The sequence below is a fragment of the Bufo bufo genome, chromosome 2 (genome assembly GCF_905171765.1).
Source record: "Bufo bufo chromosome 2, aBufBuf1.1, whole genome shotgun sequence".
Classification (NCBI taxonomy): Eukaryota; Metazoa; Chordata; class Amphibia; order Anura; family Bufonidae; genus Bufo; species Bufo bufo.
The window spans coordinates 142,040,888-142,057,688 of NC_053390.1; the positions used below are offsets into that span (position 1 = coordinate 142,040,888).

At 41.8% G+C, this 16,801-nt stretch overlaps 1 protein-coding gene across 1 annotated transcript in view; it reads right to left on the reverse strand.

The window, feature by feature from the left end:
• Positions 1-16,801, reverse strand: part of MCTP1 (multiple C2 and transmembrane domain containing 1) — a 796,241-nt gene that overhangs the window by 335,573 nt on the left and 443,867 nt on the right. Inside the window, exon 15 of the mRNA XM_040421550.1 lies at positions 10,149-10,268. Within this exon, the coding sequence (XP_040277484.1) occupies positions 10,149-10,268 (120 nt within the window). The remainder of the gene's footprint in view (positions 1-10,148; positions 10,269-16,801) is intronic.

Here is a 16,801-nt window from a genome sequence, read left to right on the forward strand (position 1 = left end):
CTTTAGGGAAATCCAGCAATGAGTGTTTAATTTTCCTGCAGCGCCACCACAGGGGGAATACAGCATTACATAGTTCCCATTGAAATCAATGCAGACGCTGGGTCCTCCAGAGCATGAGATGCTATGTATAGTCACTCTGACTATAAATTCCTAAGTGAGGCCATCCTCAAATTCAATGATATTGAATTATGTGCTTAGACTATGTTCACACGGTGGATTTATGCCACAGATTTCAGTGTGGATTGTCAAACTCTGCCATGTGAACAACGCCTTACATGGAAACTGCATAATATAGTAGTATTTTGGTATCTGTCCCTTTTTTATTGGGACTGTTCTGATAATATCTGACTACTGAGGGGACATAGACAGGGGTCTACACAGATACAGCCCTATAGCAAATCTTAGTATGGTGCCCCTTGCCCCATCCAGTTTGCCAGTTCATCTCACAATCACTCTCAGGCAATGAAAAATGCAAGACCCAAATTTCTGACAAATTTACATTTCTTATATCAAGTGGAACAAATGTAAATTAAAAAATTGTAATGAAAAACATTTGCCCTCCACCTCTTTTTCTGACTTCTATGTCGGAAAAAGTGGAATAAATTTTGCACTCATTCTAAACACCATGTTTCTCAGTGTATTTACACCAGACAACTGGCAAAATGTACAGATAAATCTACTGTTTTCCTTCTATTAGAAAGCTGTCTGCCTACAGCCACCACTAGAGGGAGCTCAGTGCATAGGAGTGTATACAGTTACCATTTACTGTAATGGAAGCTGTAATAATCTCTTTGCATTGAGCTCCGACTAGTGGCGGCTGCATGAAAATGCAGTGTTTTCTTGTAAAAAAAAAAATATATATATAAGTTTAGCACTGCTACCCCTCCCCTGGGCTCTTTATCAGTTGCATGGAGTTTCTCAAATGAAGGTACGCCCCTGGACACTGACTTACTGGGTTTACATGAATACAGTGGGGAATATGCTGCAGCTTTCCTGCACACCTGTAACTAATCAGAGCAAGTTCAATAGTAATGCTATACTATGGAAGTGCTATTTAAGGTATTTTTATATTTTATGGCTTCACAAACCCAGGGTAGAGGTAGGTGATAAATCTTAATATATAGCAATAGCTGGCACAACCTGGTAAGGCTATTTTCACATCTGCGTTTTCCTTTCCGGTATTGAGATCCATCATAGAATGTCAAAAGCGGAGGAAAACGCTTCAGTTTTGTCCCCATTCATTGTCAATGGGGACAAAACTGAACAAAACGGAGTGCACAAGAAGGCGTTCCATTCTGTTTTGTTGCGTTCCCATGACGCACACAAAAGCGCTGCAAGTAGCATTTTTGAGTGCGTCATGGAATGTGGAGCAAGACGGATCCGTTTTTTCAGGACACATAAAAAAAAAAAATTGGATCCGGCAACCATTGACTTACAATGGATTTACAGACGGACCCGTCTTGTTCATTTGGGATATAATACAACCGGATCCGCTCTGAACGGATGCAGACGGTTGTATGATATACCGGATGCGTTTTTGCTTGAACCCACAAAGGATCCAGCAAAAACGCAGATGTGAAAGTAGCCTAAGAAAAATGTAATGCTAAAAACTGAAGCATAAACTGAAGCTTCTAATGCAAGATCTCTAACAGGGCCCTCACTTACCATTTACAATACCAGTGTCTTCTGATGTGGCCAGGATGTGACGGCTAGCCAATTACAGTAAAATGTTGATGAAAATGTCTCGAGATCTATCAGTGATGAGGCATACGAGTATGATGAGGCACGTGACAGGCACTTCCGTCTAAATGTTGCTAAATATTTCGCCATAGAAAGCCCTCGGATGCGAGGCTTTGTTCGCACAGCATGGAAAATGCCAACGAGACAGGAACATGCCCCATTACTAAAGCATTCTCCCCCATACACACATTTTTACACGATCCCCCGATCTTTTTATCAAACGTTATCTGACCATAGAAGAAGCATTTTCAGGATTCCCGAACCGCCAACAAACTTCACTTTCCTGTAGAGGACTGAAGCAGACCTTGTGAAAAACAAACAGCAAGAGAAATGCAGCGCGCAGCTCCCCGGCGCTCTAACGCAGGGGGAGCGAGCAAGATTGATAAAAGCAGAGAAAAGACAGGACGTATAGGTCAGTGCTCGCCGCTTTCTGGTGCCAAAGAAGATTTTAATGACACTTATTTTAATGGAAGCGATCTCCTGTGCGGCTGAAGCTGGAATCAGTCTATTGAGCAGGGGCATGCCGGCAATGTAGGACAGCGCTGTAAAGTAGGGAATACATCTTGTTTTTCAAGTGGAGCAAAATGCCAGTCAAGTCTCTAATTGTCGGAACTATACCAAGGGTGCTTTGTAAAAGCAATTTCTGAATGGCAAATCCAGTTAGATTAGTCTCCCCTTCATATTTCATGTTCAATGTTCCTCTCAGTAAAATATGCACCTTCCCTTCTCTCATTCGGTTACGAGCGCTACGCAAAAGGCAAGGGCGCGTTTTTTTTTTCTTCTTTTTTTTTTTTTTGATAATGCACATCTTAAACTTTTCATTAAACAACCGCATTTAAATTCTACCTTTTTCTGCACTCTGACATTTTTGTCTGGCATTTTCATTAATTTTGCGACATACATAAATGTAGCTGAAATGTTAACTGATCAATACTTTGTCTCTCTCATGTAGCACTAGAACGGCGTTCCCAGAGGAACACACAGCGGTGCCGAAATTAAATGTGTAAAATATCAAATGTTAATGTTAAACACAGCAGCACTTAGGACGACTGAAAAGGCTAAAACAATTCCAAATGGACAGATGGTACCACAAATTATCTGCAATCACTTTTCAAGATTAAAGTTTGTCCTGTAGGATAATTCATTGACGCTTGCTTAAGTGTGTCCTTTTACTGATGGCTCGCTTGTCCAATTATTTTTTTGCGCTCGTTACAGTGAGAAATGAAAGCAATAGAGGAAAAGGAAAATAGCAAAGACACTAGACATGGGCGCAGTGCTGTGCCTCTCCTAAAACTAGATTTTCCTGATATTAAGTTAAAGGCGGGCAGCGTGGTCAGCGCAGATGTAGCAGGACCGATTCAGTATAGGTGAAGCAGGGCAGGGTTTGTCATTGGACTCCAATCATCATGATCTTACAATGTGTCATTTGTGAATTAAAAGAGGACCAGTCACCATACAATGGAGTGCAGGCAGCATGTTATAGAGCAGGAGGAGCTGAGCAGATTGATATATGGTTTTATGGGAAAAGATTCAGTAAAACTTGTGATTTATACATTTATATCTCTGCTATTTCTGACTTTGGTTATGCACGGGGAGGTGTTGTCAGTGATTGATAGCATTCTCTGTGTACACTGATAACACCTCCTTGTGTAGAATAAAGTCAGAAATAGCAGAGATGTAAAGGAATAAATTACGGGTTTTACCAAATCTTTTGTTTCAGAACTACATACAATCTGCTCAGCTCCTCCTCTACAACATGCTGCCTGCTGATTGCACTGTGTCACCATTTGACAGTCACACAGCGCAATTTGAAAGCACCATATTATAGAGCAGGAGGAGCTGAGCAGATTGATATATAGTTTTATGGGAAAGGGTTCAGCAAAACCTGTATTTTATACATGTATACCTCTGCTTTTTTCACCTCCTGCAAACGGCATTGGTCCAGGAGGGAAGGGTTATCAGTGATTGATGGCATTGTGTGTATTACTGTGTACAGAGATAGCTGTAGTCACTGATAACTCCTCCCCCCTGTACAGATACAGATGTAGCAGGGCTAACACACATGCTTTATGAGACATGTTATCTAAACTAAAGGCAACTAAATGCGTTAAGCAACTGATTTTCAATGGCTTTTGTTTCAAAATAACGCGATGAGTTTAGAAATGTAAGAGTGTGTGTGTTACCCCTGCTACATCTGTATGCTGTTCACAGGCAGAGGAAAAAGCAAAGATATAAATGTATAAATTACAGGTTTTACTCACCTTTTTCCACAAAACTATACATCAATCTTCTCAGCTCCTCCTGCTCTATAAGGCATCACACATGAGTTATTTGAGCAGTTAATTCCATCAGTGATTGGGAGCCGAAACCAAGAGTGAAGCCTCCTCAGAGATCAGGTGTAAGGGAAAGATCTGCACCTGTTCAGTGTTTTTAACCCTCACCTGGTTTTGGCCTCACAATCACTGATGGAAATAACTGACCAAATAACTGAAGTGTGAACTCACCCTAAGCCGTTTTTGCGGCTCGGATGCGGACCCATTCACTTCAATGGGGCTGCAAAAGATGCGGACAGCACTCCGTGTGCTGTCCGCATCCGTTGCACTGTTCCGCGGCACCGCAAAAAAAATATAGCATGTCCTATTCTTGTCCGTTTTGCGGACAAGAATAGGCATTTCTACAATGGGCCGCCCGTTCCGTTCCGCAAATTGCGGAAGGCACACAGTTTTTTGCAGATCCGCAGTTTGCGGGCCGCAAAAAACGGCACGGTCGTGTGCATGTAGCCTAACATGGTGCTTTCCCATTACATAGCATTTAATGATGACAGATCCCCTTTAAAATGAACTGGAGAAAAACCTATTCACAATGGGCAAAAAAGTAGATAAGGGCATGTCTGCACCAACACTTCCTTGCCCTATATAAATAAATAAAATCCATGGATTGAGCAATCATGCTTAGGCCTCTTTTACACGACCGTTTTTTTCCCCGTTTACGGGCCGTTTTTTGTGTTCCCTATACAGTCCGTATACGGAACCATTAATTTCAAAAGATCGGCAAAAATTTTTTTGGATGCATTCCATTTCCGTTTTTCCGTTCCGTTGAAAAATAGAACATGTCCTATTTTTGCCCGCAAATAACGTTCTGTTGCTCCATTCAAGTCAATGGGTCCGCAAACAAAAACGGAACACATACGGAAATGCATCCGTATGTCTTCCGTATCCGTTTAGTTTTTGAGGAAACATCTATTGAAAATTTTATGCCCAGCCTAATTTTTTCTATGTAATTACTGTATACTGTATATGCCATACGGAAAAATGGAACAGAAACGGAAACACAACGGAAACAAAAAACGGAACAACGGATCCGTGAAAAACAGACCGCAAAACACTGACAGAGGCCGAATGCACACAGCCGTGTTCCGCGGCCTATAGCGGTCCGTAGTATGCCGGGCTGGATTCCTGTTCAGAGCAGGAGCGCACGGCGTCATAGCAACAAATGATGCCGTGCACTCCTGCTCTGAACAGGAATACAGGCCGGCATACCACGGACCGCTCTCGGCCGCAGCCATATGGTCGTGTGAAAGAGGCCTTAGCTTTTTTTTTTTTTACCCCAAATAGTCCCAAAAAATAAACACTAGAGTGGACATGCCCTTGATAGCAAATTCAGCACAGCTTCATCAGAACTAGTTGTATGAGTGAAACTTTAATGGGAAGTTGAAAAACCCTATGGCTTTATCATTTTTTAACCATATATTCTTTCTTTACATGTTGTTTTTAAAGCCAGTGCAGGTCTCTATGATACCTAATATATAATATACATAGGCACAAAATGTCAATCAGTAGCCGTCCTTGTCAAAATAAAAATAATACTAAATAAATGATACCTCTAAGAATGAATTCATATATCTTGTTGGCTGTAATGGGCAAAACAACTTTTTCTCCATTAACGCTACCACATGAGTATATTCACCAGGGCAGATTGGTAGCATACTTCTGAATGGGGTTGTTTCTGCAGCCTGGGCATGAATTATAGCAAGCTCCTGTCAGATGAATGGGACCGTTGCAGAAATGTCTTATCTGCTACATATGAACATACCATACGGTACAGCTATGTTGCCAGAAATTGAGAAATCTCTTACGATTTAAAATAGTGTCGCAAGTGAACCTGCAGTCCTATGTAAATAAAATAGTAGATAAAAAAAGCAGATAAAAAGTATGTATTATTGAAAGAGTTTCAAATACAAATATAGCTCTGCTACATCATCACATAGCTTATTTACACGAATGCCAGTAGCAATTATTTAACAGAATTGTCATTTTAAATTCATAACAATAATCCAGTATATCAACCTTTCAATTCTCACTGATGCATCAAAAGACACAGCGTGACGCTGCTTGTAACACCGAGGACGAACATTCATGCCGTCTGTTACACAGAATAAACCGTAGGTATGCTCCACCATACCAGGACCGTGTGGCAAATAACATTTCATAAATAGATTGCAGGAAAAATAATATTTTCTCATTTGGGTGTATTAGGCCCTTTTCATTTTTGGAGGTAGTCCCCCAATCATCCAGAAAAGGTGACTGGGACAGAATTTTTTTTTACAAAAAGAGTCCGAATGGATATATAGATTCAGATCACAGCCACCGGTAGGTTTGAATGAGAGACAAAATGTCACCAATTTTTATTTTAAAAAAAAAATTCTCTTGCTTTTGCTTCGGTCCAAACAGAATGATATACCCTTTACTGGTCAATGATGCGGGAAGCATCAGATTCATGTCAATGACATACATCTTGTCATTTTTGGCACATTATTTTTTGTGACATGTTTGTCCTATTATGGAGGAATTGATTTTGCGGGGATAAATGCAGCCTTGGGGCTTGTTTACACGAACGTATGTGTTCCGTTTCCGTATTGCGGACCGCATATGCGGATCCGCAATACAAGGACACCGTCCCGTGTGAATTCCGCATCACGGAGGCGGACCCATTCACTTCAATGGTTCCGCAAATCCACAGATGCGGAAGGGAAACACGGAACGGAACGCTACGGAAGCACTACGGAGTGCTTCCATGGGGTTCCGTTCCGTACTTTCATTCCGCAAAAAGATAGAACTTGCTCTATCTTTTTGCGGAACGGAAGGATGCGGACCCATTTTAAGTTGAATGGGTCTGGATCCTTCCCGGAGCCTGCACGAACGTTCTCTGTGCATTGGGGACTGCAAATTGCGGTGCCCAATGCACGGAACGGAACACATACGTTCGTGTGAACAAGCCCTTATGAAATTAGGGCTTACTGTTGCGCAGGTTTTTGTCTAATAAGCATGGGGGTATAGGAATTTACAATAATTTGGGTCTTATTGGATCCCTGAACTGTGTGTATCCGTTTTAATGTACCTACCTTTGAGGGAAGGAGACCTCAGTTGGGCCTCTGTGGAGGCAGCGCATTATTATTGTGCCTATTTTCCACATCCACATTCCCTAACAGATAGGTAACCGGCACTAGGATGGTATGTGGACTTGCTGCGCACTTGAGCATGGCTGGCGCATAAGCGAGACGCCTCGCAATCGAGGCGCCATGCTTTGTAACCAGGGAGGAGCGCAGCGTTCCAGAGGAGCATTGGCGATGCGCTCCATAGGTGAGGAGCGCTGCGTTCCAAGACAGCGCCAGCGATGCGCTCCATTTGCCGGAAGTAGCAGGCACACAACGTTCGTGTGCAAGAGTCCTTAATGCCATCCCTATATGCCTACAATATATTGTGTGATAAATTAGATAATCTATATAATATAATATATACTACAGCATATAAATAATGAAGGATTTACTATGCAATGAGAGTTCACCTTTGAAAGCAGCTTAGTGAATGGCGTGGCAGGCTTATCTATAGATGTAACCGGAGGAGGGTATAGATATGCCGTCCTTTAAAGGACTACCCAACTAAGTCCCCTCTCCCTCATTTACAGGTACATTTACTTTCATAGTAGAGCAAACTTGCTGTAGTCCACCTAGAATCCCGAACATAGGTGGACATCTTTGCTTTTATACATAGATGTAACAGAACTCACCACATTCAGATATCAGGACACAGAACTGCAGGCTACGGTTAGAGACACACCATAGTTGAGAGGATGCAGGTCAAGAGAATTAAATGAGAAAGTCAGCTCTGCTACATCGGTACTGTACTTTTTTGAAATGCACAGGCACCATTAATTCTGATAGGAATGATGAATAACTTTTTTTAGAACTAAAAAGAATTCAATTGTTATTTATAAAAATATTTGTGTTTATAAAATTTTTAATTTGCATATTTTGTAACCATTTCATCTTTAATAGGACGCCTTTTGTCAGATCCTAAGAACACAGTCCTTGCCGGTGGTGTCACTGCAGGGGTTACATTTCTGAGGTTCCTAATCAGCTGTTTAGTACTGTATACCTTCTTCCGCAGACAAAGGTGAAGAGCACGTACCTACTGCACCACCGCCATGCATAAAATATATCACATAAATTATAAACTACATTTTCTCATTAAAACTTAGTCTCACGTTATTTTCTTCAGTGCGTACCCAGAGATGACCTTTACCTGCTGCCAGTGAAGACCTGGCATAAGGTACATTATACGCATATGGCACTGATGTTCAATTTCTTCTCTTCAAATTAATTATGATTCTAACAATGTTCCAAGTGAAGGGAAGCCCCATCAGGCATATAGAGATTAAACTTCATTTTTTCAAATACCAAACCAAACCATATTACCTTAAAATGTCCTTGCACGACAGCAAAGTAAAACATTAAAGCAACAGTGCCTCCCAAATAAGAAGACGTCCTCTGCAGTCATTTTAATATTTATAATAATGACAGATTTAATGCCAGGTAACTGATAAAAAAAGATGAAATGGCAGCTCTGCGGTATATGCTTGAAAACAGTCTTCACTTTTATCTTTAATATTTAGGTCGGCAAAATATATAAGGGAGATTTCATTTATCTTAGAGTGACAGAGATAAAAAGCAGAAATTATACAAAAAGCCATCATAATAAATAAATGGCTATATAGTGGTCAAAGGAACATGGAAAGTAGGCATATGGATAGATACTGTAGATAGATGGATAGATAGATAGATAGATAGATAGATAGATAGATAGATAGATAGATAGATAGGAGATAATAGATATACAAAGAGATCGACAGAGAGTGAGAGATAGAGAGAGATAGATAGACAGATATGACATAGATAGATAGATAGATAGATAGATATGAGATAGATAGATATATCTATGCATCTCATGTCTATCTGTCTAATTATTTATCTATTTCATATCTATCTATCTATTATCTATCTATCTATCTATCTATCTATCTCCTATCTATCTATCTATCTATCTATCTAATATATATCTATCTATCTATTATCTATCTATCTATCTATCTATCTAATATATATCTATCTATCTACATATCTATCTATCTATTATCTATCTATCTATCAATCCTCTATTTATCTATCTATTCATATATCTATCTATCTATCTCCTATCTATCTATTATCTATCTACATATCTATCTATCTATCTATCTATCTATCTATCTATCTATCTATCTATCTATCTATCTATCAATCCTCTATTTATCTATCTATTCATATATCTATCTATCTATTATCTATCTATCTATCTATCTATCTATCAATCAATCAATAAAGCTTTATTGGCAGGTCTAAAATTATACATTATTATTGCCAAAGCATGTGGGAAAAAGGGGGTTGAGAACTGGGGACACACCCGGGGTCGGTTTAAAGGAGTCCGTGGCGTATCATGACAGGGGGAGGGCGGGTGCGGACACACCCCGAGTCAGGGTATCGGAGTCCATGGCATATCAGGCTCCTCTCAGTCTGTGGCAGCCACTGATATATTGTGCTCTATGTCCACAGAGTTCTCTTCCTCTCCCAGCAGGATGGACAGCTTCACTTCCTCCTCATGGAGCTGAAGTCTGGGAATAGATCAGACAGTCTCCTAAAGTGGATGTCCCTCACTGCTGAGTATTTGGGACAGTATATCAGGAAGTGGACCTCATCCTCCACCACCTCCAGGTGGCACTGCTGGCACAGTCTGCTTTATCTATCTATCTATCTATCTATCTATCTATCTATCTATCTATCTATCTATCTATCTATCTATCTATCCATCCATCTCATAGCTATACTACTACTTGCTACTTGCCAAGGCAGACTGGTGGTAGTTTATGTTATGTTCATCAGCTTTGAGGGACTGGGAATTAGAGGATGAGTTAATGTGGAGTCTCCTCGTTAATTGTTGTGCACCAAGTTGGGGAGATGACATTTATAACTTGCATTCCTTTTAGAAAAGAGAACGGATGAGATAATTATGTACGACAGTAAAGGATTATCATACCAAGAAAGCAGCAAGACTCCTTTGGGGTGAGTCCCAATCAAAGCAACTGTTAATGTAGTAGGCTGCATTGATGAGCACCATGACACAACGCTTCATACGGATGAAGTTCCTCAGCAGTAACTGTGAGAAAGATGAAAAGATGAAAATATTATCAGGACAATTAAGTCTCAGAGTGACCTGGAAGGTTGACAGCTACTTCTAGACAGTCACACTTAAAAGATGGCTTGCAAAGGGAGATCTTGAAAAGGTTCAACACAGGGATCAGCTTAAATCAATAGAGAAGAAAATAACTAAGCTCAAATTACACCGTGTGCCCTGGATGAGGGGTAACATCTAATGAACTGTTTATGGCATAAATTAGACAAAGCTAACTGGGGGAAACATCATTATTTTGCAGCTGGAAGTGATGCTAACTGATCACGGAATCAGAGTCGGTTACAAGACAAGGAGACACGACATGTAGGCCAATAGATGGGGAATTGCATTCATTAGAACTTGAAGACCAAAAGTGCCGCAATACAAAGAGGGACAATGTTTTCTGCCTCTAGTGGCCGGACCTATGCAGATCATTATTTATGGTACAGAGCCGTTCATTGGAACTCAGAAAGACCTGTTGCAGACTTGTCTTTCCTCATTGGTGGCTGATATGGAAACTATGGCTCTGTGGAGTAGGGATTTGTGCGCACCGGACAACCACGGAGAGGTGGGATGGAAGGAAGGAACCAAAAATAAAGAAAAATGGGCATAACAATTTATCATGGGGCTCCAAAGCAGAAGTAAAAAAAGGACCCAACTCCATCATGATCACCTTCAGTGGAGAGCTTAGAACATGAAAAGCCTCCGATATTTTTTTTTTACTGTTGACCTATCCTCAGGGTGGGTCATCAGTATCTGATCGTTGGACCTGCCGACTGATCAGCTGTTTGAGAAGGCACCAGCGCTCCTGTGAGCGACACGGCCTCCTCTCAGCTCACCAAGAACAGTGTCGTACATTGTATAGCGGCTGTGCTTGGTATCGTAGCTCAGCCCCATTCACTTGAACGGGGCTGAGCTGTTCCTAGGCCAATGAATGTGTCATCACTCGGCCTAGGAAAAGCAGAGAGAAGGCCGCGGCGCTTACAGGTGTGCCCCTGCCTCAAAACAACTGATCGGCCTGGGTCCAGGGTGTCGGACCCCCACTGATCAGATAGTGATTACCAATCCTGAGGATAGGTCATCAGTAAAAAATCTTAGAAAACCCTTTTCACACACAGGAATAGTGCAGTGTTCGCAGTGCACTGGTAATGCACACAGTGATGTCACAGCATAGAGCTAATAGACATGGTAATGTCACAGTAAAAGGATAATTAATTCAATAAGGTAATATCACAGGAATAATACGCATGATGATGTCAAAGTACAAGCATAACGCACAAAGTTTCAGAATAAGAATAATGCACACAGTTATGTCAAAGTGAAAGGACAATGCACACAATAGCATGCTACGAGAAAAAGGCATACCAAATTGTCACCATACATATGGTGACATCACAGCACAGGAACAAAACACATACTGATATCACAGTGCAGATACAATAATGTCACAGTACAGGGACAGCACAAAAAGCAATGCTGCTGTGCAGGGATAAGACACTCATTCATTTCAATAGGAGTTACAAGAACAGCTGAGCAAGTGTGCCTGCTGGGAGTTGTAGTTTCACAGCAGAAGGTCGCTGACCACTGTGGTACTGTATATCAAAAGCAATAGGTGCACTCCTCCTTTTTAGATAGCGAGCAGAGCATAAAAGTAGTGGATATTACTAGATGTTTAGCTGCTGAGTGTTGGCGTGCAGGAATAGTTTTAGTTCTAGCATCTTCTAGAGCTCAGGTAAGCTACCATGAAAATAGTGTAAATTACTAAAAAAAAGTGAAACAGAACATTTTCATACTTGCCCGTTGCAGTCAGGGAAGAGCTGTTACATCCTAACCTGTCTTAAAAAGTTTATACCTTTAATTAGATTGCTTGCTGAGGGCCACAAAAGTTTTCCCAAATCTTCCCCAGTAAGTTTCCCTTATTGTAAGTGTTAGAACTGCCATCTACTGGCCATATTCAGTACTACAACACAAAAACTGTTTTCTGTCTACAAGCCTGGCTTGGCAACCAGTGTATGTTTTTCACTTTTGTTTCATTAATCCCTAATTTTCTTAGCTAAAGCTAATCCTATTGATGCATGTATTGTTAATCTGAACACATGTGAATTCACTAAAATAAGTCATTTTAAAATGATCACATTTGGTAATCCAATCCATTTTTTTTTACTGAAGTATTAGGTATTGTACATGAACCCCAGCATTAGTTATGGTTCATGTTTTCAGATTATATGTAAATATTGTGCAGCTTTTAATACACTTGTGTAGTAAGTTGAGGTTTGCTGTCAGTGAATAGAAACCAACTCAAGACACTGCACTGTGCCTGTGTCAGTTGGATGTACAGCATACAAAGAGCTGTATGCAGGCTGAGATAGGCTAGGGCTACACAACAATATTTATTGCGCGACTATTTGACGCAGTAATGTCACGCAACATCTTTTGCAGTGCAACACTATAGACTAGCGTTACAAAAGATCTTGCACGACATTACTGCGTCAAATAGTCGCGCAACAAATGTCTCTCTTTGTATGCTGTACATCCAACTGACACAGGCGTAGTGCAGTGTCTTGAGTTGGTTTCCATTCACTGACAGCAAACACATTTTACAACAGAAGTGTATTAAAAGCCTCCTGCGACATAAATGTTGCGCAACATATGTCGCAGTGTAGTTGTACTCTTTTTGTAGCGCGACAATAAGTCATTGTGTAGCTATGCCCTTAGGCCCCTTTTAGACGAGCGAGTCAGATACGTGGAACGACCGTGTAAAGCCCAAGCCCGTGCTGTCGACCGCAAATTGCGGTCCGCGATGCATGGGCACCGACCGTGGGGCAGTCGCATGGGGATCGCAGACCCATTCACTTAAAAACTGAACAACGGAACGCAATCGCAGTCAAAACTGACTGCAATTGGGTACCTACTCACGCAGGTTTGCCGCAATGCATCCGGACCTTATCCGGACACGCTCGTGTGAAAGAGGCCTAAGGGTTACATAGCATCATAAATCAATATAATGCTATGCGACCCTGGCAGTGCTGGAAGTTCAGGACTCTGTCTCATACACTCACTGTCAGTCCGCAGTCGGAAAGTGGCCAAAATCATCTGGCGCTGGAAGCTGGACCTTTGGTGATCGCTGCCAGGTATCAAACAGGTGGTGTCTGTGATGAGAAAACCCCTTGAGGGTATGTTTAGATGTAGGAGTTTGGGTGCGGATTTCAGCACAGAAAACATGGCAGAATCTGCGTGGAAACCACTTCCTATTGTTTTCAATGGGAGTCCACACCGCACTTGATGTGGCCGAGGGTTTTTGCTGCACGGTTCTGAAGACTGCACAAGAATGTACAGATCCAATCTTGGCGCGGTCACTCTGCGGACCCCTTGCAAAGTCACAGCCAGAGTCTGCGCACAATTGAAATCCATTCAATGGAGCTAAACCAAGCATATAAATAGCATAGCACAGGAGTTTCAGCCTTGGGATACGCTGCGGATTTTGTTGCGGACAGTATCCTCTGTGTGAACATAACTGTAATATGGGTTATCTTGGAGGAGGTAATGATGACTTAACCTCAGGATAGGTCATCATTATCACATCAGCGGGGGTTCGGATCCCGGCCAATCAGCTGTTTCAGGGAGTCGCTGCTCTCACTGGAATTCTGGTGAGCGATGCAGGCTTCCGGCAACTTTCCAAAGACAGCGCCATACATTGTATAGTGGCAGTGCTTGGTATTGCAGCTCTGCCCCAATCACTTGAATGGGGCTCAGCTGCCACTAGGCCATGCGATGTACGGTGATGTCACTGGCCTAGGAAGAGGTTGCGGCGCTCAAGCCCTCTTCTAACAGCTAATCAGGGAGGGTCCCACGTGTCGCACCCCCGCAGATCTGATACTGATGACCTATCCTGAGGATAAGTCATAAATATCTTTTCCTGGATAACCCCATTAATGTTTACCTGGAAGGTCTACACTTGACACTGATTTCCTTCCAGATAGGAAAGAGGAATGCTCCACGTGCAAACTGATGTAAGGAAATACGGTGCGACACAATTCATGAATATATATATATGTAGTTCTACATCATCTACAACACTCATTTACACCTGGAGTTCAGTGGTGTTTTAACTTTGGACATTGGAGGTTTTCCTCTTAATATTCAGTAATAACTAATATATATATATATTTTTTACCAAATCTTATTAACTCCTCAACATAATTGACTTCTGCTTCCAATTTTCTAGTCTATTCAGGGTAGGAGGAACATGGCATAAATTGATTTGCAAAAGATTGCTGTCCATCACGTTCTCAGCGGGTGCAAACCATGGAACACCTTGCTCCGGGCTGATTTGCAAAGTTGCTTCCTTCCACCCTGTTGGCTCTCTTAATTGCCAGGGTTCAAGGACAGGAATGAGTGAGATGTGACAGTTCTGGGACAAATGCAAATCCTTTTATAACCCCTTGTGTGCCACAACGTCAAGGGCCATTCTAATAGTGCAAAATGATTGGAGAGCTCCTAATGTTCAGACTACCAACTATCTGCAACATTTCTATACAGCGCTGTCGGGTACACAGTGATATGGAAGAAAAAAACACAGTATAATTTAAAATGAATGGTAACCATGTTGTAAGAAGTGCATTTAATGTGTAATGCCTGTTACTGTCCATATATTCCCTTATAGTTAAAATAAAGTGCCTAAAACACAGCCCATAGCTGTTTAATCCTGGATCTCTCAATGTTGGTATAGGGGCTATATATCAAATCCATATGAAGGACTACTATAGGCTGCTTAATATTATCTGTATTAGGCCTCATGCACACGACCGTATTTTGTTTCCGTGTCCGATCCGTTTTTTTTTGTGTATAGGATGCGGACCCATTCATTTCAATGGGTCCGCAAAAAACACAGACAGCACACTGTGTGCTGTCCGCATCAGTATGTCCGTTCCGTTGCTCCGCCAAAAAAATAGCGCATGTCCTATTTTTTTCTAGTCTGCGGACAAGGATAGGCATTATTACAATGGATCCACAAAAAAAACGGATCCGCAAAAAAAAACGGGTGCCATACGGAACGTCATCAGTTTTTTTGCGGATCCGCAAAACATATACGGTCGTGTGCATGAGGCCTTAGGGGTAGGAGCTATTTGTTGCAATGGATACTTCCAATGAAACTGCTGGTATCCCCCACAATATTTGCAGCACTTTTCATTCATTTATAATAACCCTATGTAATTCCATTCTACTGAAACCCACAAACCCAGGCGGAACAGAAATGTAGCCTAGTTGTGCCAAACCACAAAGCAAAAGTTAAAGAGAATCTGTCACCATGAAAATGCAGCGACCCGGAGGAGACAAGGATGGGAGGAGTGGTAGTGCTTTTAACATGAAATCATAACATTAAACTTTTAACAAACAAATAGCCTTTAGCGCTGGGTCACTGCACAATCTGCATTTTAAAGAGCAGGAGGAGCTGAGCAGATTGATCTATAGTTAGGGCTCATGCACACGACCGTTGTCGGCCAGTGCCCGTATTGCGGCCCATTCACGGAGTTCTTCCTTGGTTTTCTGTTCGAGCCTCCACACCGTACGGACCATCAGATGAGGATCGCAGACCCCATTCAGACCCTACAGTTGGTGCCCGTGCATTGTGGACAAATGTGCATGAGCCCTAACACTGGATACAAAGACCTGTTCTTAATATATGTCTCCTATATGTGCATATTCTCCTGTAAAATGTATACCTGCATGCAATGCTGAAGAAACAGTCCAGTATCCACTGTCAGTAATAATAAGATCTAGTGAACAACTTATAAAACCCAGTGTGAACCGTTGCAGGATTGTTACTTACACTGCATGCTGGACTTCCCTTCCTGTATATCTTGGTGATTGCTCGGCATGTCCATGCATTAGTGTTTAAAGTAAAGCATGAGCTGGATTCTCATCTGTTCTATTTATATGTGAAATATAGAGGTGTGTATTATGAGGTTCTGTAGCAGCTGAGGTGTGTGTTATGAGGTTCTGCAGCAGCTGTGGTGTGTATTATGAGGTTCTGCAGCAGCTGAGGTGTGTATTATGAGGTTCTGTAGCAGCTGAGGTGTGTATTATGAGGTTCTGTAGCAGCTGAGGTGTGTATTATGAGGTTCTGTAGCAGCTGAGGTGTGTATTATGAGGTTCTGTAGCAGCTGAGGTGTGTTATGAGGTTCTGCAGCAGCTGAAATGTGTATTATGAGGTCCTGCAGCAGCTGAGGTGTGTGTTATGAGGTTCTGCAGCAGATGAGTTGTGTATTATGAGGTTCTGTAGCAGCTGAGGTGTGTGTTATGAGGTTCTGCAGCAGCTGTGGTGTGTATTATGAGGTTCTGCAGCAGCTGAGGTATGTATTATGAGGTTCTGCAGCTGCTGCAATGTGTCTTATAAGGTTAACGTCTAACGGCTAACGTTATACAGGAGATGTAGCGCAGGTAATGTCGCTGCTGTCACCAGTGGCTAACGTTATACAGGAGATGTAGCGCAGGTAATGGTGCTGCTGTCACCAGCG